Source organism: Cebus imitator, unplaced genomic scaffold, assembly GCF_001604975.1.
Source record: "Cebus imitator isolate Cc_AM_T3 unplaced genomic scaffold, Cebus_imitator-1.0 Scaffold12, whole genome shotgun sequence".
Lineage (NCBI taxonomy): Eukaryota > Metazoa > Chordata > Mammalia > Primates > Cebidae > Cebus > Cebus imitator.
The window spans coordinates 5,441,096-5,466,009 of NW_016107327.1; the positions used below are offsets into that span (position 1 = coordinate 5,441,096).

General features: G+C 38.2%; 1 protein-coding gene across 4 annotated transcripts in view; it reads right to left on the reverse strand.

The window, feature by feature from the left end:
* Nucleotides 1-24,914, reverse strand: part of TAF4B (TATA-box binding protein associated factor 4b) — a 157,989-nt gene that overhangs the window by 81,275 nt on the left and 51,800 nt on the right. For all 4 annotated transcript variants that reach the window (XM_017498249.2, XM_037727905.1, XM_017498239.2 and 1 more), the window contains 3 exons: nucleotides 23,578-24,195; nucleotides 17,337-17,472; nucleotides 15,651-15,756 (listed from right to left, as the gene is read on the reverse strand). In XM_017498249.2, coding sequence (XP_017353738.1) covers nucleotides 15,651-15,756; nucleotides 17,337-17,472; nucleotides 23,578-24,195 — 860 coding nt within the window. The remainder of the gene's footprint in view (nucleotides 1-15,650; nucleotides 15,757-17,336; nucleotides 17,473-23,577; nucleotides 24,196-24,914) is intronic.

A 24,914-nucleotide genomic window follows, 5' to 3' on the forward strand; every position in this document is an offset into this window, starting at 1 on the left:
TAAAAGAAAAGGCAGTTACCAAAAATATTACTTATAATGGCAACAAAAAGAGAAAGTATCTAGGAATAAATCTAACAGATAAATGCAACAAATTGTGCAGAATCTGTATAAATAAAATCACACTACTTTATTGAAAGATATTTTAAAAGGTATATATAATGGAGATATAAGTCATGTTCTTTGAGGGGTACAAATTATAATAAATCACGTGGAAGACACTGGGCCTATGAACTTAGGTCATGCCAATCCAAATTCTAACAGATTACTCGTAGACTTTGAGTTGACTGTTAAATTTATAGGGGATAGCAAAAGCCCAAGTAAAGCCAAGGAAATCAAGAAGAGGGGAAAGGGAGTGTGAAAGTGGAGGAAGAAAAAGAAATAAATGAGAAGGAGAGGTAGGTAGAAAATATGCATTACCAAATATAAAACTTGTTTTGCAATTACAGTAAATTAAACTGCATGCTATTGGAAATTTTAAAATCAACCAACAAAATGAAATAGAAATAAAAAAGATTAACTCTCTACTGATTACAGGCATTTAAAAAAAAGAAAGATTAACTGAAAAAAAAAAACAAAGACCCATAGGTATATGACATGGAATTCGCTACAGATCACTGAGGAAGGACAAATTATTCAAAAATGCTGCTAGAACAAGTGGTTTCCCATAAAGGGAAAAATGAATTAGGATCCCTATACCTCCAAACCATAGAAAAAAACAAAAACAAGATTTTAACTCCTGAAGACAAAAAGATATTCAAATAGGCTGGGCATGATGGCTCACACCCGTAATCCCAGCACTTTGGGAGGATTACTTGAGGCCACCAGTTCAAGACCAGACTGAGACCCCCATCTCGACAAAAAATTTTAAAAGTAGCCGATTGTTGTTACGTACTTGTTGTCTTAGCTACTCTGAAGGCTTGTTTGAGCCCAGGAATTCAAAGGCTGCCGTGAGCCATGATAGTGCCACTGCACTCCAGCCGAGGTGACAGAAATCATGTCTCAAAAAAAAAAATTTTTTTTTAATATGCAACTTCAAAACTTCTAGAAGACAATATAGGAAACTATCTTTGTGATCTCCAGAAAGATATCTTAAATAAGGCATAAATAAGCATTAATCACAAGAGAAATTGCCAAATTCAACTTTAAAATTAAGAATTTCTGTTCATCGAAATATACCATAAAAGAAAGTAAACTGCAAAACACTAACTCTACTAGATATCTATAACACACAAAAAGTATAAGAATTACAAAAGGACTTCTGCTTCTGTTCCTGACCATTACTCATATCAGACGATTGTTTTGAGGACAAGAAACTAATAAAGCCAGAACAATTTTAAGTTTATTTGAAGGCATCAGGAATCTGCCAAGGGAGCCAAGTCTTGAGAGACAACAGCCCTAAAGTAACCCCAATTTTCTCCATGGTGTTTTTCCTTTGGGCACATGCTGATTCTTCATGTGAAACAAGACACTAAGAAGCCAGAGACAGTAGCTGCTAAGAGGCAGAAAAGCAAATAGAGCATCAGGCAATCTCATGAAGAGAGAGAGACAAGTTAAAGTCCAAGTCTGCCAGAACTTGAGGGAAGGATGGACCATGATCCTACAAATAAGTAAGGCATTTACCAATTTTTTTATACATATCTGACATTCAATTAAATATTACCAAGTATAGCAAGAAACAGGACTACAAAGCCACATAACAGAAACTGGGTCATGTCTATAATCCCAGCACTTTGGAAGGCTGAGTCAGGAGGATTACCTGAGACCTGGAGTTCAAGACCAGCCTGGGAGACAGCAAGACCCACCTCTACAAAAATTTTTAAAAAGTTAGCCAGGCGTGGTGGCACGTGCCTGCCAGCTACTTGGGAGTCTAAGGCAGGAGAATCACTGGAGTCTAGGAGTTCAAGGCTGTAGTGAGCTATGATTGTGCCACTGCACTTCAGCTTGGGCAACAGAGCAATATTCTATCTCAAAAAAAAAAAGTGGAAAAAAAACCAACACAACAACAACCAAAAAACAAAACACACATGCACGTAATAAAATAACTACAATTAATTGTTCAAGAACACAGAGGCAAAAATAGATAATTATACCACAGGACAATAATCCATTAAAAAAGAAATAATGGCTGTGCTTTCTGGTAATGCCAGAATAGCTTGATCAATAACAATTACAAAATGTACAAACAATTTTTAAAAGACAATCATTTGGAAGCTTAATAAAAGCAGGCAGAAAACAGAGATAAGTCAACCCTTGGATGATGGGAACAATAATAGGTAAAATTTGTGAGTTTATGTCTTTTTGTCTGAGAGCACTCCCTTGTCTGTGCAGCCACGTTACTAGTGGTTTGAGGTGTCCCAATAAAAGAGCTTTGAATACTTAATATAAAAATTGACAGAACTAAAGGAAAAAACAAGCAAAGGAAAAAAACAAACAATGAGAGTTGGAGATGTTAATACCCACTCTAAAGTGATGGAAACACTCTGAAAAATGAAACCAAAAAAAATCCAGGATATAAAAGATGTGAACACTGTCACCCACCTTCACCAAACTGATGTACACAACAAAAAACTACTTCCCAAAACTGAATAATACATATTTTCCCCCAAGTGTTCATGAGATATTAATCAAAATTAGTCACACTGAGGTGTCTCAATAAATTTAATAAAATTGAAATTATATGTTCAAGAATATTTTCTCTGATCACAGAAGTATATTAGAAAACAAACTATTCCAGAAAAGCACCAAATATTTGTACCAGTAAATTAAAAAAAGAAAACTATCTTGACATGAATGGAAAGGCAAAAAAAACAAACAAACCACTATAATCAGTTGGGTGCTAAATCAGTATTTAGGGAGAAATCTATCAGATTTTTTTTGTTTTTGTTTTTGTTTTTTCATCTCATAGCTTCACCTCAAAGGAGGAAATGTATAGTTTTAAATGCATACATTAGAAAACAGGCCAGGCATGGTGGCTCATGCCTGTAATCCCAGCACTTTGAAAGGCCGAGACAGGAGGACTGCTTGGGCCCAAAAGTTCAAGACCAGCATGGGCAATATAATGAAACCTCATCGTTATAAAAAATAAAAATAAACATTAGCCGGGCATGGTGATGTGTTCGTGTAGTCCTAGCTGCTCATGAGGCTAAGCCAGGAGGATGGCTTGAGCCCAGGAGTTTGAGGTTGCAGTAGCCATGGTTGTGCCACTGAACTCTAATCTGGGAAACAGAGTGAGATTGTCTCAACAACAACAAAATTATCAAAATTGACAAAATTCTACTAATGAAAAGAGGAAATACTACTATATATTTTATAGACATTAAAAAGATGAAGAAATAAATTTTACGACTTCATGCCTGAAAAAGTCAATTACAAAAATAAAATCCTTGAAAAATGCATACTATCCTATCATTACAGCATCTATACACATTCAAAAGAAAAGTATTAGGAACAATTTCTTGCTAATAAATCTGAAAATCAAGATGAAATGTACAAAAACCTTAAAAAACACAATTTCATGAAACTGGCATTAAGATGAAGTAGAAAATCTAAATACCTTTGTATCTATCAATGAAATTAACTTTGCCAAAAACATTCTCCCAAAGAAAATGACAGGCCTATCTAGTTTCGATGGTAAATTCCTTCATACATTTAAAGAAGAAATCATATCGATTCTACACAAAAGCTTAAAACAAAGGATGGGGGAGGACTTTATGGCCCATTTTTTTAAGCCACTATAATCACAGATACCAAATCCTGGCAAACACACTGTAAGAACAAAAAAACTATAGACCAAAATCCCTCATGAATATCAACACAAAACACTTAAAAAACATTAATCAATGCAGCAATAAATAAAAAGGCTCATACCCCAGAAATGCAAGAACATTCAAAAATTTAAAAATCAATGTAATTCATAATCCTAGAATATTAAGAAAAATCAATGACCACCATAAATAGATGCAGAAAACGCTCATGACAAAAACACTCAGTATAAAAACAGATAATAGGAAGATGTTACTTTCAGGGATCGTTTCTATAGTTCATTACTAGAGAAGTTTCTCTGAACATGTAGAGCACTGTGCCTTTAAAAATAAAAAACAGGCAATAGGCTGGGCATGGTGGTTCATGACCGTAATCCCAGCACTTTGGGAGACTGAGGTAGGAGGATCTCATGAGGCCAGGAGTCCAAGATCAGCCTTGACAACACAATGAAATCCCTGTCTCTACAAAAAATGAAAATTAAAAAAAAAAAAAAAAATTAGCTGGGCATGTAGTCCTAGCTACTTGAAAGCCTAAGGCAGCCTGGTCATTCAAGCTCAGGAATTTGAGACTGCAGTGAGGCAGTGAGCTAGGATCGCACCTCTGCACCCCAGCCTAGGTAACAGAGAAAGACACTATTTCTTAAAATAAAACAAAAACAGTCAAAATATTTGAACAGACATTTCACAAAAGAAGTTACATAAATGGGCAATAAGGACATGAAAATGTATTCACTCCACATCATTAGTCACTAGGGAAATGCAAATTAAAGTAACAATGAGCTACAACAATATACCAAACCAAAATGGCTGAAACTGGCAGCGCAAGGGTAACAAAGTAAAACCGCAGTAACAATTGTTAGTAAGGATGTGGAGCAACTAGAACAAAATCTCACACTTTGTTGGTGGGAACAGAACATAGAAAAAAGCAAAAAAAAGGAGAATCCAAGATGGCCAAATAGGAACAGCTACGGAGTGCATTTCCGAGCAAGAATAATGCAGAGGGTCAGTGCTCACTGCATTTCCAAACAAGTTTTCACTCCCCACAGACCAGGAGATTCCTGGCCGAAAAGCACCCCAAGTTTTGAGCACGGCTACTGCAGTGGGTTGGCGCACAGAAACTAACACAAATCTGGGTGGTCCTTTCAACTGGCACCTGGAATGCCTGGGACACAGAGCGGCCAATTCAACTGAAAGGGAGGGGGCTGAGACAGGGAGCCAGGCGATCTGGCTTAGCGGGTACCACCCCCTCAAAACAAGCAGCATGAAACACTCCGGATTGAGAGTTTTGCAGCAAACACAGCTGAACCCAGAAGGTCCAGCTCAGTGGAGGGGAAGAGTGTCCGCCACTACCGAGGCAGTCTGCCAATACCAAGGCAGTTCACATAACAGCTAGGTAGAGCCTGCGGCAGCTCAACAACACCTCTGCTCGCAGACTGTGACCAGACTACTCCATACGGGGTAGGACATCTCTGAAAAAAGGCAGCAGCACGTCTGGAACTTATCAATAAAGCCAACCTTCCTAGCACAGAGCTCCTGTAAAAAGAGGCGGTTATGAGTTCTGCTGCAGCAGACTTACAGGTACCTGCCCAGCAGCTCTGCAAGGAACAACAGAGCTCCCAGCACAGCACTTGAGCTCCCATAAGGGACAGATTCTCTCCTCAAGCAGCTCCCCGACCCTGTATACCCAAAGAGACACCTGATAAAAGAGAGCTTAGGCCAACATATGGCAGGTACCATTCTGGGACAAAGATAGCAGAAGAAGAAACTGGTAGCAACTCTTACACTGTTCTGCAGCCCCCACGGGTGATCCCTAAGCAAGCGGGGTCTGGAGTGAACGTCCAGCAGTCCTGCAGCAGAGGGACCTGACTGTTAGAAGGAATAGAAACAGAAAGGAGCAGCTTCAACATCAACAGAAAGGACATCCACTCAGAGACCCCATCCAAAAGACACCAACTACAAAGACCACAGGTAGATAAAGCCACTAAGATGGGAAGAAACCAACACAAAAAGGATGAAAACACCAAAAACCAGAACACCTCTCCTCCAAGGGATCACAACTCCTCACCAGCAAGGGAACAAAGCTGGATAGAGAATGAATCTGATTAGCTGACAGAAGCAGGCTTCAGAAGGTGAGTAATAACTTCTCTGAGGTAAAAGAACATGCACTAACCCAATGCAAAGAAACTAAGAACCTAGAAAAGAGGTTAGATAAGATGCTAACTAGAATAAACAACTTAGAGAAGAATATAAAGGACTTGACAGAGCTGAAAAACACAGCACAAGAACTTCACGAAGCATACACAAGTTTCAATAGCCAAATCCATCAAGCAGAAGAAAGGATATCAGAGATTGAAGATCAACTCAATGAAAATGAGAAGGCAAGACTAGAGAAAAAAGAGTGAAAAGAAATGAACAAAGCCTCCAAGAAATATGGGATTATATGAAAAGACCTAATCTATGTTTGATAGGTGTACCTGAATGTGACAGAAAGAATGAATCCAAGCTGGAAAACACTCTTGAGGATATAATCCAGGAGAACTTCCCCAACCTAGCAAGGCAGGTCAATATTGAAGTCCAGGAAATACAGAGGACACCACAAAGACATTCCTCAAGAAGAGCAACCCCAAGGCACATAATCATCAGATTCACCAGGGCTGAAATGAAGGAAAAAATGCTAAGGTCAGCCAGAAAGATCGGGTTACCCACAAAGGGAAGCTCATCAGACTCATAGATCTTTATGCAGAAACCCTACAAGAAAGAAGAGAGTGGGGGCTGATATTCAACATCCTTAAAGAAGAGAAGTTTCAACCTAGAATTTCATATCCAGCCAAGCTAAGCTTCATAAGCGAAAGAGAAAGAAAATTCTTTATGGACAAGCAATTGCTGAGAGATTTCATCACCACCAGGCCTGCCTTACAAGAGCTCCTGAAAGAAGCACTGAACATAGAAAGGAACATCCAGTAGCAGCCACTGCAAAAATGTACCAAATGGTAAACAGCATTAACACAATGAAGAAACTGTGTCAACTAATGGGCAAAACATCCAGCTAATGTCAAAATGGCAGGATCAAATCCACACACAACAATATTAACCTTAAATGTAAATGGGCTAAATGCCCCAGTCAAAAGACACAGACTGGCAAACTGGATAAAAAGTCAAGACCCATCAGTGTGCTATATTCAGGAGACCCATCTCACATGCAAGGACACACATAGGATAAAAATAAAGGGATAGAGGAAGATTTATCAAGCAAATGGAGAGCAAAAAAAAGCAGGAGTTGCAATCCTAGTCTCTGATAAAGTGGACTTTAAACCAACAAAAATCAAAAGAGACAAAGAAGGACATTACATAATGGTAAAAGGATCAATGGAATAAGAAGCGCTAATGATCCTAAATATATACGTACCCAATATAGGAGCACCCAGGTACATAAAGCAAGTTCTTAATGACCTACAAAGAGACTTAGACTCCCACACAGTAATAGTGGGAGACTTTAACACTTCACTGTCAATATTAGACAGATTAACAAAACAGAAAATTAACAAGGATATCCAGGACTTGAAATCAGATCTAGATCAAGCAAACCTAACAGACATATACATAACCCACCCCAAATCCACAGAATATACATTCTGTTCAGCATCGCATTGCACCTACTCTAAAATTGACCACATAATTGAAACTAAATCACTCCTCAGCAAATGCAAAAGAACTGAAATCATAACAGTCTCTCAGACCACAGAGCAATCAAATTAGAACTCCAAATTAAGAAACTAACTCAGAACTGCACAACTTCATGGAAACTGAAAAACCTGCTCCTCAATGTCAACTGGATAAACAATGAAATGAAGGCAGAAATAAAGATGTTCTTTGAAACCAACAAGAATGAAGACACAACATACCAGAATCTCTGGAACACATTTAAAGCAGTGTCTAGAGGGAAATTTATAGCAATAAATGCCCACCAGAGAAGTGAGGAAAGATCTAAAATTGACATCCAATCATCAAAATGGAAAGAGCTAGAGGAGCAAGATCAAGAAAACTCAAAAGCTAGCAGAAGACAAGAAATAACTAAGATCAGAGTAGAAGTGAAGGAGATAGAGACACAAAAAACTCTCAAAAAAACCCAATAAATCCAGGAGCTGGTTTTTTGAAAAGATCAACAAAATAGACAGACCACTAGCCAGATTAATAAAAAAGAGAAGGAAGAAGAATGAAATAGATGCAATAGAAAACAATAAAGGGGATATCACCACTGACTCCACAGAAATACAAACTACAATCAGAGATTACTACAAATAACTCTACACATATAAACCACTAAACATGGAAGAAGTGGATAAATTCCTGGACACTTACACACTCCCAAGCCTAAACCAGGAAGAAGCTGAAACCTTGAACAGACCAATAACAAGGGCTGAAGTTGAGGCAGCAATTAAGAGCCTACCACCCAAAAAAAGCCCAGGTCCAAACGGGTTCGTAGCCAAATTCTACCAGATGTACAAAGAGGAGCTGGTACCATTCCTTCTGAAACTATTCCAACAATACAAAAAGAGGGAATCTTCCCGAATCACTTTATGAGACCAACATCATCCTGATACCAAAACTCGGCAGAGACTCAACAAAAAAAGAAAACTTTAGGCCAATATCCTTGATGAACATAGATGCAAAAATCTTCAATAAAATACTGGCAAACCAAATGCAACAGAACATCAAAAAGCTTATCCATCACTATCAAGTAGGCTTCATTCTGGGGATGCAAGGCTGGTTCAACATATGCAAGTCTATAAACGTAATCCACCACATAAACGGAACCAAAGACAAAAACCATATGATTATCTCAATAGATGCAGACAAGGCTTTCAACCAAATTCAACAGATCTTTATGCTAAAAACTCTCAATAAACTAGGTATCAATGGAACGAATCTCAAAATAATAAAAGCTGTTTATGACAAACTCACAGCCAGTATCATACTGAATGGGCAAAAACTGGAAGCATTTCCTTTGAAATCTGGCACTAGACAAGGATGTCCTCTCTCACCACTCCTATTCAATATAGTATTGGAAGTTCTAGCCAGAGCAATCAGGCAAGAAAAAAATAAATAAATAAAGGGTATTCAATTAGGAAAGGAGGAAGTCAAATTGTCTGTATTTGCAGACGACATGATTGAATATTTAGAAGACCCTATCATCTCAGCCCAAAATCTCCTGAAACTGATAAGCAACTTCAGCAAAGTCTCAGGATACAAAATCAATGTGCAGAAATCACAATCATTCCTATACACCAGTAACAGACTAACAGAGAGCCAAATCATGAGCAAACTCCCATTCACAATTGCTACAAAGAGAATAAAATACCTAGGAATACAACTAACAAAGGACGTAAAGGACCTCTTCAAGGAGAACTACAAACCACTGCTCAAGGAAATAAGAGAGGACACCAACAGAGAAACATTCCATGCTCATGGTTAGGAAGAATCAATATTGTTAATATGGCCATACTGCCCAAAGTAATGTATAGATTCAACACTAACCCCATCAAAATTACCAATGATCTTCACAGAACTGGAAAAAAAGCACCTTAAACTTCATATGAAACCAAAAGAGAGCACGCATAGTCAAGACAATCCTAAGCAAAAAGAACAAAGCTGGAGGCATCACACTACTTGACTTCAAGCTATACTCCAAGGCTACAGTAATCAAAACAGCAGGCTACTGGTACCAAAACAGAGATATAGACCAATGGATCAGAACAGAGGCCTTGGAGGCCAAACCACACATCTACAACCATCTAATCGTTGACAAACCTGACAAAAACAAGCAATGGGGAAAGGATTCCCTGTTTAATAAATGGTGTTGGGAAAACTGGTTAGCTATCTGCAGAAAACAGAAACTAGACCCCTTCCTGACACCTTACACTAAAATTAACTCCAGATGGATTAAAGACTTACACATAAGACCTACACCATAAAAACCCTAGAAGAAAACCTAGGTAAAACCATTCAGGACATAGGCATAGGCAAGGACTTCATGACTAAAACACCAAAAGCATTGGCAACAAAAGCCAAAGTAGACAAATGGGACCTAATTAAACTCCAGAGCTTCCACACAGCAAAAGAAACAATCATTAGAGTGAAGCGCCAACCAACAGAATGCGAAAAAATTTTTGCAATCTACCCTTCTGACAAAGGTCTAATATCCAGAATCTACAAAGAACTAAAACGGATTTATAAGAAAAAAACAAACAAACCCATCCAAAAGTGAGCGAAAGATATGAACGGACACTTTACAAAAGAAGACATACATGAGGCCAACAAACATGAAAAAATGCTCATCATCCCTGATTATTAGAGAAATGCAAATCAAAACCACATTAAGATATCACCTCACGCCAGTTAGAATGGTGATCATTAAAAAATCTGGAGACAACAGATTCTGGAGAGGATGTGGAGAAATAGGACCACTTTTACACTGTTGGTGGGAGTGTAAACTATAAACTAATTCAACCATTGTGGAAATAGTGTGGTGATTCCTCAAGGACCTAGAAACAGAAATTCAATTTGACCCAGCAATCCCAATACTGGGTATATACCCAAAGGATTATAAATCATTCTATTATAAAGACACATGCACATGTATGTTCACAGCGGCACTGTTTACAATAGCAAAGACCTAGAACCAACCCAAATGCCCATCGACGATAGAATGGAAAAGGAAAATGTGGCACATATACACTATGGAATACTATGCAGCCATAAAGAATCATGAGTTCATGTCCTTTTTAGGGACATAAATGAATCTGGAAACCAGCAAACTGACACAAGAACAGAAAATCAAACATTGCATGTTCTCACTCATAGGCAGGTATTGAACAATGAGAACACAAGGACACAGGGAGGGGAGCATTACACACTGGGGTCTGTCGGGGGGGGCCAAGGGAGGGACAGTGAAGGGGGGTGGGGAAGTCAGGGAGGGATAACATGGGGAGAAATGCCAGATGTAGGTGATGCGGGGATGGAGGCAGCAAACAACATTGCCATGTGGGTACCTATGCAACAATCCTGCAAGTTCTGCACATGTACCTCAGAGCCTAAAGTAAAATAAAGTAAAAAAAAAAAAAAGAAAGAAAAATGGTATAATTTAGGAAAATTGTGTGGGGGTTTCTTAAAGAGTTAAACATATGCTTATATACCTACCATATGACTCAGCAATTCTGTTCCTATGTATATACAGAAAAGAAAATCTATGTCCATACAAAAATATAGATGCAAGTCTTCCCAGCAAGATTTTATCATTGCCAAAAATTGTAAATAACCCAAATATCAATTCAGTGCAAACAAAAGCAATATACCTGTATAAAATATTACTCAGCAGTAAAAAAATGAAACTATTGATACATATAACATGCTGTATATCAAACATACTACGCTAGTAAAAGAAACCAGACACAAGAATACAAACTGTATGATGTGTAAAAATTGATTATATGAATTGGGTCACTCATGTCATACCAAACTAAAACAGAGCAGAGAAGCCAAGGGGTCGGTAAAAGCACTCAGGGCAAAAATATTGCTCTAGAATGTAATTCTCTGCAGTCCAGCTGCTGAAACTGCCTGTTGTAACCTGAGACCAGTTTAATCTATAACTGCTGAGATAACTTGCTGCAACTCTAGCACTACTTTATGCACTACCTTTACATATCAGTCAGAGCTGACCAGCTCCCCAGAACCGTAAAAGTGCCAATGAATTTTCTCAAAGAGCAATTCATGTCATTTCTCTTTTTCAACTTCCAGCCTTCTCTTTGTTCTCTGGGCACACCAGAGACAACTTGGTCTGTGTGTATGCTTTGAACTGCAATTTTTTCTTCCCAAATAAAATGTTAAATTTAGAGACTCACTTCTACATTTTTTTTTTTTAATGAGACAGAGTCTCACTCTGTCACCCAGGCTGGAGTGCAGTGGCGCAATTTCACTGCAACCTCCCAGGGTTCAACCGATTCTCCTGTCTCAGCATCCCAAGTAGCTGAGACTAAAGGTGTGTGCCACCACACTGTGCTGATTTTTTTATTTTTAGTAGAGACACGGTTTCACCATGTTAGCCAGGCTGGTCTTGAACTCCTGACTTCAAGTGATCCACCCACCTCGGCCTCCCAAAGTGCTATGACTACAGGCGTGAGCCACTGTGCCCCGCCTACCACTACATTTTTAATTTGATTCTGACAGATGCCACTTATGAAAAATTCTAGGAAAGGCAAATCCAAATCCAAACTATGTGATAGGAAGCAGATCAGTGGTTGTCCAGAACCTGAGATGTAATGTGGGGACTGGCTGGTAAAGGACACAAATGAACCTTTCGGGGTATTGAAAATATTCCAAGTATTCTGATAGTGATACTTGGTACACGGGTTTAGCTTTTTCTCAAGACTCATTAAACTGGAAGATGATGATGACTGCCTAGATCACTGTTTTCCAGAATACCCAAACTATCTATAAAGAAAAAACAACAAATCCCATGTAAACTTTTTCATCTTCTCAACTCTACCTACCCCTCCCCAACCCACCCCATGCCTCAAGGCTTGCTGCAGGCAAAACCAGACAGAAAACAAACTGCAAAAAAGAGAGTCAGGGCAGAGCTAGTGGTAGGCATAAGACTAAATACATCCCAAGTCAGAAAATACTAAAAAGGTGTTCCCATAAATCAAAGCATGGACTACATGCAATTTAAATTGGCAGACTAAAATGTGTAGATTCCTAGAAGAAATAATAGGGAAAAAGGGGAAGCAGCAGCACCATTTGGAAGCAGAGAAAATGCAAAAGGGGAAAATTTAGAGTGCTGCAAGACAAAAAATAACCAAACAGGTATTCTAGGGCAAATAGATACAGACAACACTTTTAATAAAAGAGACATTGAAGAAAGGTGGAAAAACAAGGGAAAAATGGCATAAAGCGTAAATAAAAGGGTCAGAGATAAAGTAATAGGAATGAAAGAGGGCAAAAGGACTAAAATCCACACTATTACAATCCCTGAAAAAAAAAAACACACAGACAAAACCGTGAACAAGAACGAATATTTAAAACTATAATCCAAGAAAACTTTCCAAAAATTACAAAGACTAGAATATATGTACTGAAAGGGCCAAATGGGAATTGAGGAAAATTATGTCAAACCAACCACCTTTACAACATATCCTTAGTGCAAAATGAGATCTCAAAAATGAAAAAATCCTGAAGTCCTTCAGACAAAAAGATCAAATAAAAACAAGACAATGATGGGGCAACTTTTTTTTAAAATGTAATACAAGAAGTGTTGATTTCATAGCCAGCCAAGCTGTCTTTCAAATGTCGAAAAAATTGAAAAACAGTTTGAACATACAACAACTTAGGACAGGGGTCCCCCACCCACAGACCATGGACCCGTAGTGGTCTATGGCCTGTTAGAAACTGAACTGCACAGGAACAGGTAGGAGGCAAGCGAGTATTATTGCCTGAGCCCCACCTCCTGTCAGACCATCGGTGGCATTAGATCCTCACAGGAGCACAAACCCTATTGTGTGAACTGCACATACAAGAGATCGGTTGTGTGCTCCTTATGAGAATCTAATGCCTGATGATCTGAAATGGAACAGTGTCATCCTGAAACTATCCCCACCCCTCAATTCTGATGTGTGGAAAAATGGTCTTCCATGAAATCAGTCCCTGGTGCCAAAAACACCGGGACTCCTGACTTAGGGAATTCTACACCTATGAGTCTTTCCTGAAGAATTTGCCAGCAGATGAACTTCATCCAACCAAGAGATGACCGAACATTTCAGAAAAAAAGACTGAAGGTGAACATTTTAATATATGCATATAAAAGTAGACCTACAAATAAAATGTACATAGGTATGAGGAAGGAAGACAAAGGTACAAATTTTATACAACTGTTATATTTGAAATATATATAAATTATGCAATTAAATTATACATATTTAGTATATACATATATATAATATATATTCTATATATTTAAGATCCACGTATTTGCCAGATAGATAAACAATTTGGAAGTATTTTCCTTGTGGCATGTTTCTTCATTCCCTAGACAGTGTTTTTCACAGAGCAAAAGTTATTTAATTTTCTGAATTCCAATTCATTAATTTTTTCCTCTTGTAGATTGTTCTTTTCATGTGTTTTATCTACGAAACCTGTGTATCCCAAGGTTACAAAGATTTTCTCCTATGCTATATTCCAGAAGATATCCAGTTTCAGGCTTGTCCTTTTTTTTGGTCATCCTTTAATTCCCATGTATTGCCTATATAAAACTTACTGTGTAACATGTTCTATTTTATCTACTTTCCCCCAACGGCATAATTTCTATATATACAAATGTTATATTTGTGTATATATACAAACATGTTTTAATATAAATATATGTTCATATATAAATATATAATACAAATATATATACAAATGTTATATATTTTTATATATTTATATATTTGTGTATATATATACAAATATACATAAATATATTTAATACATTTTATAATATATAAATATATATGCAAATATAACATTATATATAACATTTGTATAACATTTGTTTATATATATATATATAAACTCTTAAAAACTCTAGATCAGCCGGGCGCGGTGGCTCAAGCCTGTAATCCCAGCACTTTGGGAGGTCGAGGCGGGTGGATCACGAGGTCAAGAGATCGAGACCATCCTGGTCAACATGGTGAAACCCCATCTCTACTAAAAATACAAAAACATTAGCTGGGCATGGTGGCGCGTGCCTGTAATCCCAGCTACTCAGGAGGCTGAGGCAGGAGAATTGCCTGAACCCAGGAGGCGGAGGTTGCGGTGAGCCGAGATCGCGCCATTGCACTCCAGCCTGGGTAACAAGAGCGAAACTCCGTCTCAAAAAAAAAAACACAACAAAAAAAAAACTCTAGATCATAAGAAAACAATGCAAGAAACAAAAATGGGCAAAAAAAATTGAACACACACTTCAAAACAGATACATAGATATACAGATAACAAATAAGCACAAAATAGATGATCAGCATCTTTAGCCATTAGAAAAATGCAAATTAAAATCACAATAATAACCACTTACACACCTATTAAAATGGTTTTAAAAAAATCGAAATAACTGAGAATTACCAAGTGCTCACAAAGTTGGAGAGGAACTGGAATTCTCATCGATGATAGAAATGCAAAATGACAGTCATTTTGATAAACAGTTTGGTAGTTTCCTACATAGCTAAATACTGACCTAATGACTCATCAATCATATATCTAGATAGTAAAAATCTATCTTCACACAAAATTCTGCATGTCAAGCTTTATTATATAATCATCATAAAAACTGGAAACCACCCAAATGTCCATCAATAACAAAAAAGATCAACTAACTTAATTTCATAAAATAAAATGCTTCTCAGCAATGCAAAGGAACCATTGTCTAATATTCAAAATGACATAGATGATCTAAAAAATATGCTGAGTAAAAAAGTCAGGTGCAGAAGGGTACATAATAATGTAAAACTCCATTTATGTGAAGTTCAAGAATAGACAAAAATGATCTATGGTGATGGACATAAGAACAGTAACTGCCAGAGGCAGGGGATAAGGGTAATTGATTTCAAAGGTGCATAAAGGTGATGGATATATTCAGTAACTTGATTGACATGATGATTACACAGGTGTATCTATTTGACAAAATTCACTGAGCTATACATTTAATAGTTGTGTACTTTATTGTTAATAAATTATACTCAATAAAGTACTGTTAGCTTTTTTAAAAGGCATTAATATATCCATTTTATTAAGCTATTATTCTGTCATCTCTCCTTTTTTAAAAAAATTACTTCCTTAAACCAAATTTAACTATTATTATCTTACCTGAAGCATGTTGTTCCATTCTCTTTTATTTTATTTTTCTGAGTAGGAGATGCTTGAAGCGACAGAATTTTATTTCCAGGCAGAGTAATTTGCTTTAGAATGGAAGCTATAAAAGCAAAACAAGAAAAAGTAGAATGCAAAAAAAGCAATCACACCACATTAGGAAAAATCCAGGACAACAGTTTTTAGTATACATAGAATAATCAAAGAAAATTTCAAGCTGCCCTAGAACTATGCTTAAATTCAAACATGACAATGAATTTATTCCCTGCATAAGAAATATTATAAAATAAGAATCTTTCCACTTCTTTTTAGATAGTCTATACAATTAGCAGTATTATAAAAATATCATGAGTAAAAGGTACCTGAAACATGTTAATAACATATTACTCATATTGGTGTATTTTAAAAACACATAAAACTCTACCTGACATTGGTAAGACTAATTTCCCAGTCTACCTGACTTGGGTAAGACTGATTTCCATACATATGTATGTATGTACAGGTATTGATCCACTTACCACCTATGCAACTTACGACCATTCGACTTTACGACCACAATCGCTAGCCACGACTGCTCCGCATCTGGCAGCACAAACGTTGCCCAGCTGGACGTACGACAGTGCGGACCAGCTTCCGGCAGTACTACCATCTCCGCGTGCACCATTTCAACTGTACATATAGCCTACTTAACTTACAACCAAATCGTGTTACGACCGGTCCGCGGTCCCGACAGTGGTCATAAGTCGAGCACTAGCTGTACATGCATACATGTGTATATACAGAGAAAGAACTACATTTTAAGAAGAAATAAGGCTATAGCAAACTTTGTAAGTTAAAAAAGTCCTTATTTACTAATAGATTATTTTATCAAATTACAAAATACCATGAATAGTTGCTTTTTTTTTTATTCCAAAACAACATATACAGCTAGTGCTCGACTTACAACCATGATTGGTTCTGACAGGCTGGTCGTAACACGATTTGGTCATAAGTTGAGTAGGCTGTATGTACAGTTGAAATGGTGCACGCGGAGATGGTAGTGCTGCCGGAAGCTGGTCCGCACTGTCGTACGCCCAGCTGGGCAACATTTGCGCTGCCAGACGCGGAGCAGTCGTGGCTAGTGATTGTGGTCGTAAAGTCGAATGGTCGTAAGTTGCATAGGTCGTAAGTCGATCAATATCTGTAACCCTAAAAAGTGTCTATGTATGTAAAAAGAAATGTAATCATAGCTGGGCACAGTGGCTCATGCCTGTAATCCCAGCACTTTGGGAGGCCAAGGTGGGAGGATCAACCACTTGAGGTCAGGAGTTTGAGACCAGCTGGCCAACATGGTGAAACCCAGTTTCTACTAAAAATACAAAAATTAGCTGGGTGTGCTGGCGCATGCCTACAATCCCAACTACTCGAGAGGGTGAGAACACAAGAATCGCTTAAACCTGTGAGACAGAGGTTGCAGTGAGCTGAAATTGTGCCACTGCACTCCAGCCTGAGCAATAGAGCAAGACTCCAACAGCAGGGGATGGCGCATGGGAGAAATCTAATCATTATCTTTCTGTTTTCTCTCATAGGTGCCGACTTTAAAAGACCAAATCTCTCTTCAATTAACACAGCAACAAAAATGTTATACAAAACCCCTCCATGTTCTAACCCAATGTGATGACACTGAGATGGACCAGCATCTACCTGGAGGAAACTGACTGGTAGGTATTACGGTATTCACTGGCATCGCCTTCTGTCCAGATTGCTGAACAGTCAATGCAGAGGAATGTGAAAGTGTGGTCACTTGTTTTTCATTGCCTCCTGACGGCTGCTGAACCACCTGAAACAATGAGAACTATCAATATAGTCATTCAACTTAAGGCTTTAGAAAAGAACAAGCTTTCAGTTTTAACAAATTGTGTTCACCCAGCCATAAATATACCTTTATCTTAGTATAACAAGAATTCCTACTTTAAATTTGTATGAAGCAAAATTATCTTCTTCAAAAGAAAAAACATTACTATCTCACATACATTATTTTTAGAGCGGAATTTAAATTTTATTTCACAATGCTCAATTTAAATCTCCCTGTAAATCCTATTTCCAATTGTTAGCTTATAGTGGAAAATTTAAAGCATATTCAAAAAAAAAAAAAAAAAAAAAAAAAAAAAAAAAAAAAAAAAAAAAAAAAAAAAAAAAAAAAAAAAAAACCTATGCCATCACTCAGCTTCAACAATGAATAATTCTTGATCAATCTAGTTTCATCTATGCCCCTACCTACTTCCCTGCCACCCTCAATTATTTTAAGGCAAATCTCAGATATATCATTTTATCCATAAATATTTCAAAATATATCTCTAAGAGTTTTTTATGTGCCATTTTAACAAAGTATTTTCTTTTTTTTTTTTTTTTTAAGATGGAGTCTTGCTGTCACCCAGGCTGGAGTGCAGTGCATTTCAGCTCACTGCAATCTCTGCTTCCTGGGTTCAAGTGATTCTCCTGCCTCATGCTCCCAAGTAGCTGGGATTACAGGCACGTGCCACCACACCCAGCTAATTTTTGTATTTTTAGAAGAGACGAGGTTTCACCACGTTGGCCATCCTGACCTCAAGCGATCCACCCACCCTGGCCTCCCAAAGTGCTGGGATTACAGACATGAGCCACCACACCCAGCCTAAAGCATTTTCTTAAACCATCACTTGAACCCAGGAGGCGGAGGCTGCAGCGAGCCAAGATTGCACCACTGCACTCCAGCCTCAGTGACAGAGTGAAACCCTCTCTCAAAAAACAAGACAAAACAAAACAGGTAGACAAATAGTCATCATGTTTTTCAGCTAGGTATTGATAGCGAACTTATAACTTAAACTCATGTATGGCAAATATAAATATGCCATGGTCTTGCCAAGAGACAGACTTCTACACAGAATTTTTGGAGTTCAATTTATTCAATTTTCTAAGTTTTTGTAAATAAAATTTAAAAGTCTGATGCGTATTACTTACAAAAAGTAACAAGAAACACAACATGTCCTGGTAAGTAATCCTATAGCAACTAATGCCCCTAAAGAAGAAATATTAGTTAGAATAATTCAATTGTCTTTATTCTCTGAGAACAGCCAAGAACTCTTTTTAAAATAATACATTTCAATGAAGCTGAGATCATATTCATGTACCGTAGTTCTAGAGATCAGGTTTAAACTATACAAAGCAATCTACAGGTCCCATTTTATGCATTCGGACTGAAACTCAAGAGAAACGCCCAACGATTCCAGCTTATTTCCTTATTATCTGCACTGTCCTCCTTGATGCTCCTTTGATGCTCCTTATTGGAGTTTACCAGTGTGAATGTTATCAGAATCAAAATGAAGTCACTTGTGTTTGAAAGAAAACAAAAAACAAAAACTCTGAAAAACAGTGCTAGGGAAGGCTAAGAAGAGAGGGTTCTCATGCTTGTATGCCTAGTAACGAAAACTATCCCAATAGACCGCCAAAACCACAACCTTGCACAAAGGCCACAGCAACAGTACAGAAAAAATACTTCCGCAAGGACATCATTTGCTCAGCAACTGCCTTTTTAAACATGGACTGGTGTCACCCTTGTTACTGAGCTTTATTAGTCAAGAATAATCATTTCAAAAACAATTATGTAATTCTCCTCATTTTTCCTTTTATCCTCCTTTACTTAGGAAGAATGCTTGAGGCCAGGACTTTGAAACCAGACTGGGCAATATAGCAAGACCCTGTCTCTAAAAAAAAAAAAAAAAAAAAAGTTTTTTAATTAGCCGGGCATGATGGCATGCATTTGCAGTCCTAACTACTCAGGAGGCTTGGGTAGGAGGATTGCTTGAGCCCAGGAGATCGAGGCTGCAGTGAGCCATGATGGCACCACTGCACTCCAAGTTAGGCAACAAAATAAGACCCTGAGCCTTTAACAATTAAAAATTTAAAAAAACCTTTGTCTTCCTTTACCTCCCTGAATATACACAGTTTACTATGGCACCTGTATTCCCATTGCAATGCTCTATTCCCCAATTAAGTATCTTAATCTTTTAGAAAGCCTCTCTGTTAATGTAGGTTGACACCAGTTGGTCTTCATACCATTTTTGATGAGTACACAAAAATGTAACACAAATTTTTGAGTTGGGACTTAACCTTTGATCCCCATCACTTCTTGTCTTAATGACTCTAACACTTGGAACAATACATGTGTCTAGTCTAACAAAAATATAGGAGGCATATTCCTGCACATCTGCTGAGAAAAACAGAATGAGTAATAATATAAGAGAATTTATTAAAGTACCACATAAAACCACAGTATTAAGCAGATCACTCAAGCTCAGAAATTTAAGACTGGCTTGGGCAACATGACGAAACCCTGTCCCTACTAAAAATACAAAAACACTAGCCAGGTATGATGGCCTGCTCCTGCAGTCCCAGCTAGTCAGGAGGCTGAGGTGGGAGGATCCTCTAAGCCCAGAAAGTCAAGACAGTAGTGAGCCATGATCATGCCACTGCACTCTAACCACCTGGGTGACAGAAGTGAGACGCCGTCTCAAAAAAAAAAAAAAAAAAGAATACAAATGAGAAATAAACATTAAGAAGGAATTTTAAAATCTATGATTGTTAAAGGAAGTGTGTCTTCTTCAGACCATATGGAGTTACATGAACCACAGATTTGATCCAGTGCAGTGATTTTTATATTTTAAATTATTATTTGCCATATTTGCCATATTTCTTATAGGATGCATAGAATACGTTATTTTCTAGCACCTTGTTTTCCTCCTCACTTAGATCTGAGATTAAATTGGACTTTGGTTTATAATGGATTCACTGATGGTATTCTTTAATTACTTTCAAACTCGAGTAATATTAATTTTCTAACTTAGTTTATTTGAAAGAATGCCCTAGTTCAATCCTCTCTATGGCATTACCATACAGAATGGTTTATGTTGTTTTGCTCCAGGTAAATCTGTTGTGAAATAAATTACAATGTCTCTTCAGTGTCTGGCCATTCTGGCTCTTGCTGTTTTAAATAGGTAGGTGTACATACTAACATCAAATTTACCGGCTAAACTTGAAACAAAGGACAAACTAAGAAAGCAGAATTCACAGGGGAAATTAAATTATTTCACATTCCTTAAAGAATGAAAGTAGGAAGTAAAAAACACTAAAATTTACCATCAGATTTTGTTACATTTTTTCTTTAGTGAAATGATTTATAATGTATAACAAGTCAAACCTACAAAACAAAAATGCTGTCAAGATATTATATGAGACAGATTTCTGCTTCAGGACATTCCAGAAACCTAAAAATTCTTTCTAGGAGAACCAAACCCTTAATGGAAAAGTCATCTGGGCTCTAGTCTGAGATCCCCGAGATCCACTCCTGTTGTTGTTTTTTTTGTTTTGTTTTGTTTTGTTTTGTTTTTGAGAGGGAGCTTTGCTCTTGTCACCCAGGCTGGAGTACAGTGGCGCCATCTCAGCTCACTGCAACCTCTGCCTTCCAGGTTCAAGCGAACCTCCTGCCTCAGCCTCCCAAGTAGCTAGGATTAAAGGTGCCCGCTAACACGACCAGCTAATTTTTTCTGTTTTTAGTAGAGATGAGGTTTTGCCATGTTGGGCACGCTGGTCTCGAACTCCTGACCTCAGGTGATCTGCCTACCTTAGCCTCCCAAAGTTCTGGGATTACAGATATGAGCCACCACGCCCAGCCACTTGACTGTTATGGGATAAGTCAACTCAGAATTTCTGAATTCTTAGTTTTCTCCCTACCTACCATAAAATAATTTTAAAATCCATAGCACATAATGACATGTTTTTAAAACTATGTAGCTATAAAGTATTATTTCACCCCAGGGACCTATCTGCCATAGATGCTCAATAAAGATTAGTGGTGATTCAAGAATCAACTATGACACATAAAGAGCATTTCAATTCTGTTCAGTGCTACCAAAAAGAGGCCTTTCCTTGGTACAGTTCCTCTGTTCCACAGGTTCCTAAACCTGGCTGCCCAGAACAATGTTTAAGAATCACCACTTCTAAAGATGTTGTTTTCATCTCTGAGATTAAATTTCCAAGAGAAACCCTGAAGGCAGTTACATTTCTCCATTTGAAAATGAGACACTGAGTGGGAAGGGAGGAGAAAAGATCAGTGCCCAGGAAATGACCATCACTTTATCTGCTCAAGAGTTCGAATACTCTCTAATTCTGGTCACTCATCAACTCCTTTTGCTCTATGTCCAAATTTGCCCTCTTGCCTGAGAAGACAAGCATTCAGATACCTCTTATGCTGATCACATAAACAAGGCTAGAAAGGCTACACAAGCAGCAAAATGAACCAAAACAGGGACTTAAAACACAGCCTCTAATGTAAAGCATTACAAAAGAGAACTTTACTTTTTTTTTTTTTTTTTGAGACGGAGTTTCGCTCTTGTTACCCAGGCTGGAGTGCAATGGCGCGATCTCGCCTCACCGCAACCTCCGCCTCCTGGGTTCAGGCAATTCTCCTGCCTCAGCCTCCTGAGTAGCTGGGATTACAGGCACGTGCCACGATGCCCAGCTAATTTTTTGTATTTTTAGTAGAGACGGGGTTTCACCATATTGACCAGGATGGTCTCGATCTCTTGACCTCGTGATCCACCCGCCTCGGCCTCCCAAAGTGCTGGGATTACAGGCTTGAGCCACCGCGCCTGGCGGAAGAACTTTACTAAAAACATCATGATTTTTAATTAATGCACCATGTAGTATCTCTCATGGGTTAACAATACTTTCATAGTTTTCTGGTAAAACTTATCCTGAATAAAGAAGAACATTCTAAACACTAATCGACAAACAGCTAAAATGCCCTTTTTTTTTAACCCAAGAACTTCCCAACTTACCAAGTTTAGCAAAAAACACAACAATCAGACAAAACAAAGGAATATTCTGCAAATATTCTGGGCACTTAAAACATTACAATATAATAAACAATCACAAATAGCTAGAGAACTATTCTAGATTAAATGAGCCCAAAGTAGCCAGGTGTGGTGGCTCACGCCTTTAATGTCAATGCTTTGGGACGTCCAAGTCAAGAGGATCACTTGAGGCCAAGAGTTTGAGACCAGCCTGGGAAACAAAGCAAGACCCTATCTGTACAAAAAAATAAATAAATAAAAAGACATTATTGGGACAACTACAGAAATACTGTACCAATATTAATTTCCTATGTGTGACGACAGAAAAGTTGTGATTATGTTTAAAAAAAAAAAAAACCCTTTAAGGAGATACATCCACTGTGCATTGTCATAATTTTTTAACCAATCTCAGATGGTTCAGTAAAAACTTATGTGCATGTTTGCTGCCGGGCATGGTGGCTCATGCCTGTCTCTAATTCCAGTGCTTTGGGAGAACAAGGTGGGTGGATCACTTAAGGCCAGGAGTTCAAGACCAGCCTGGCCAACATGGAGAAACACCACCTCTAACAAAAATACAGGTATTGATCGACTTACGACCTATGCAACTTACAACCACAATTGCTAGCCACGGCTGCTCTGCATCTGGCAGTGCAAACTTGCCCAGCTGGGCATATTGACAGTGCGGACCAGCTTCCAGCAGCACTACCATCTTCACGTGCACCATTTCAACTGTACATATAGCCTACTCAACTTATGACCAAATCGTGTTACGACCGGCCTGTCAGAACCAATCGTGGTCGTAAGTCGAGTACTAGTTGTACAAAAATTAGGCATGGTGGAATACCGCTGTAATCCCAGCTACTCAGGAGGCTGAGGCATGACAATCCCTTGAATCTGTGAGGTGGAGGTTACACTGAGCTGAGATCGTGCCACTGCACTCACTTGGTCAAACCAATAAATAGTATACAGCCTTGCCAGTTTTTTACTAGTCTTGCCAACTTTCTGAATGTTTAAAGGTTTCAAAATAAATGAGAAAGAAACAAAATGTTACTCACTAGTTGCTTGACTTTAACTGCCTGTGGAATCCCAGCTGGTTGTGAAAGGACAGGGCCTGGCTGGGTAAGTTTGATTTGAATTGGAGTGCCAATAACAGGCTTGTCAGATGTGGTCCCAGCAGAAGTAACAGTAGGTTTCACAGATGGAAGACAAATGGCTGCACCTGAAGTTTCTCCAAAAGTTACTGCTGGAAGGGACAGTGTTACCGCTGTTCCAGAGACCACTGGTTTTTCAGGTTGCAGTGAGACAGCTGTCACTGTGTTTGGTACAGATGTCACAAGTGGTTTTGAAGTCTGAATCAAAACAGTTCCAGCTGTAGTTCCTCCTGTTGCAGCAGCTGGGCCCACAGAATGAAGTGTCACAACTCCAGCTTTTGCTCCCCCTGGACCAGCAAGCGGGTTCAAAGTTTGCACTGACACAGTTCTGGGTGCTGTTGCTCCAGAAACAATAAAGGACTTTTCAGACTGGCTTGAGGACACTGTTGTTGTCACCACAGGAGAAGTTGTTACTGTTGTAGTACAGGTAGCAATGACTACCTCACTAGAAGTCTGCTGAACACATTGCTGGATGAAGCTCTGGGAGTTAGGCAGAAGTTGTCGTAAGGCACCCACACTTTTCTATAAACGTAGGAGAATGGAAAAAAAAAACACTGATAACAAATCACCTACTTGTAAAACAAAATTTGGTATTTCATACCTTTACAACTTAAAACCAATCAAAAGTATATCAAGTATTTCAGTTGGAGACAGCTGGTATCACTTATTTGTATCCTGTCAATATGCAGGATACAATCAATTTGAAGCCCAAAAGTGCTTGTTTTCCAATATGAAATTATCTCAGTATTAAACTTACTTGTATTCCTTATTATCAATTTGGTAAAACACTGTATTATATTTTTCTATAATCATCTAAGCCCTATAATAGGTCATTAATAACTTCAATATCTGTAAGTTTATTTAAACCACAGCAGAATCTAGGCTTCTTCACTAAATAATTCTCAAACTTTGGATAGAAATAGTCTTTAAAGGCCAGGCACAATGGCTCACACCTCTAATTCCAGCACTCTGGAAAGCCAAGGCAGGCAATCACTTGAGGCCAGGAGTTTGAGACCAGCCTAGGCAATGTGGCAAAACCCCATCTCTACAAAACGTAACAAAAATTAGTCGGGCATGGTGGCACACACCTGTAGTCCCAGCTACTCAGAAGGCTGAGGTGGGAGGACTCCCTGAGCCTGGGACGCAGAGATTACAATGAGTTGAGATCATGCCACTAAACTCTAGCCTGAGAAACAGAGCAATACCCCATCCCCACAAACCAAAAAAAAAAAAGACAGAAA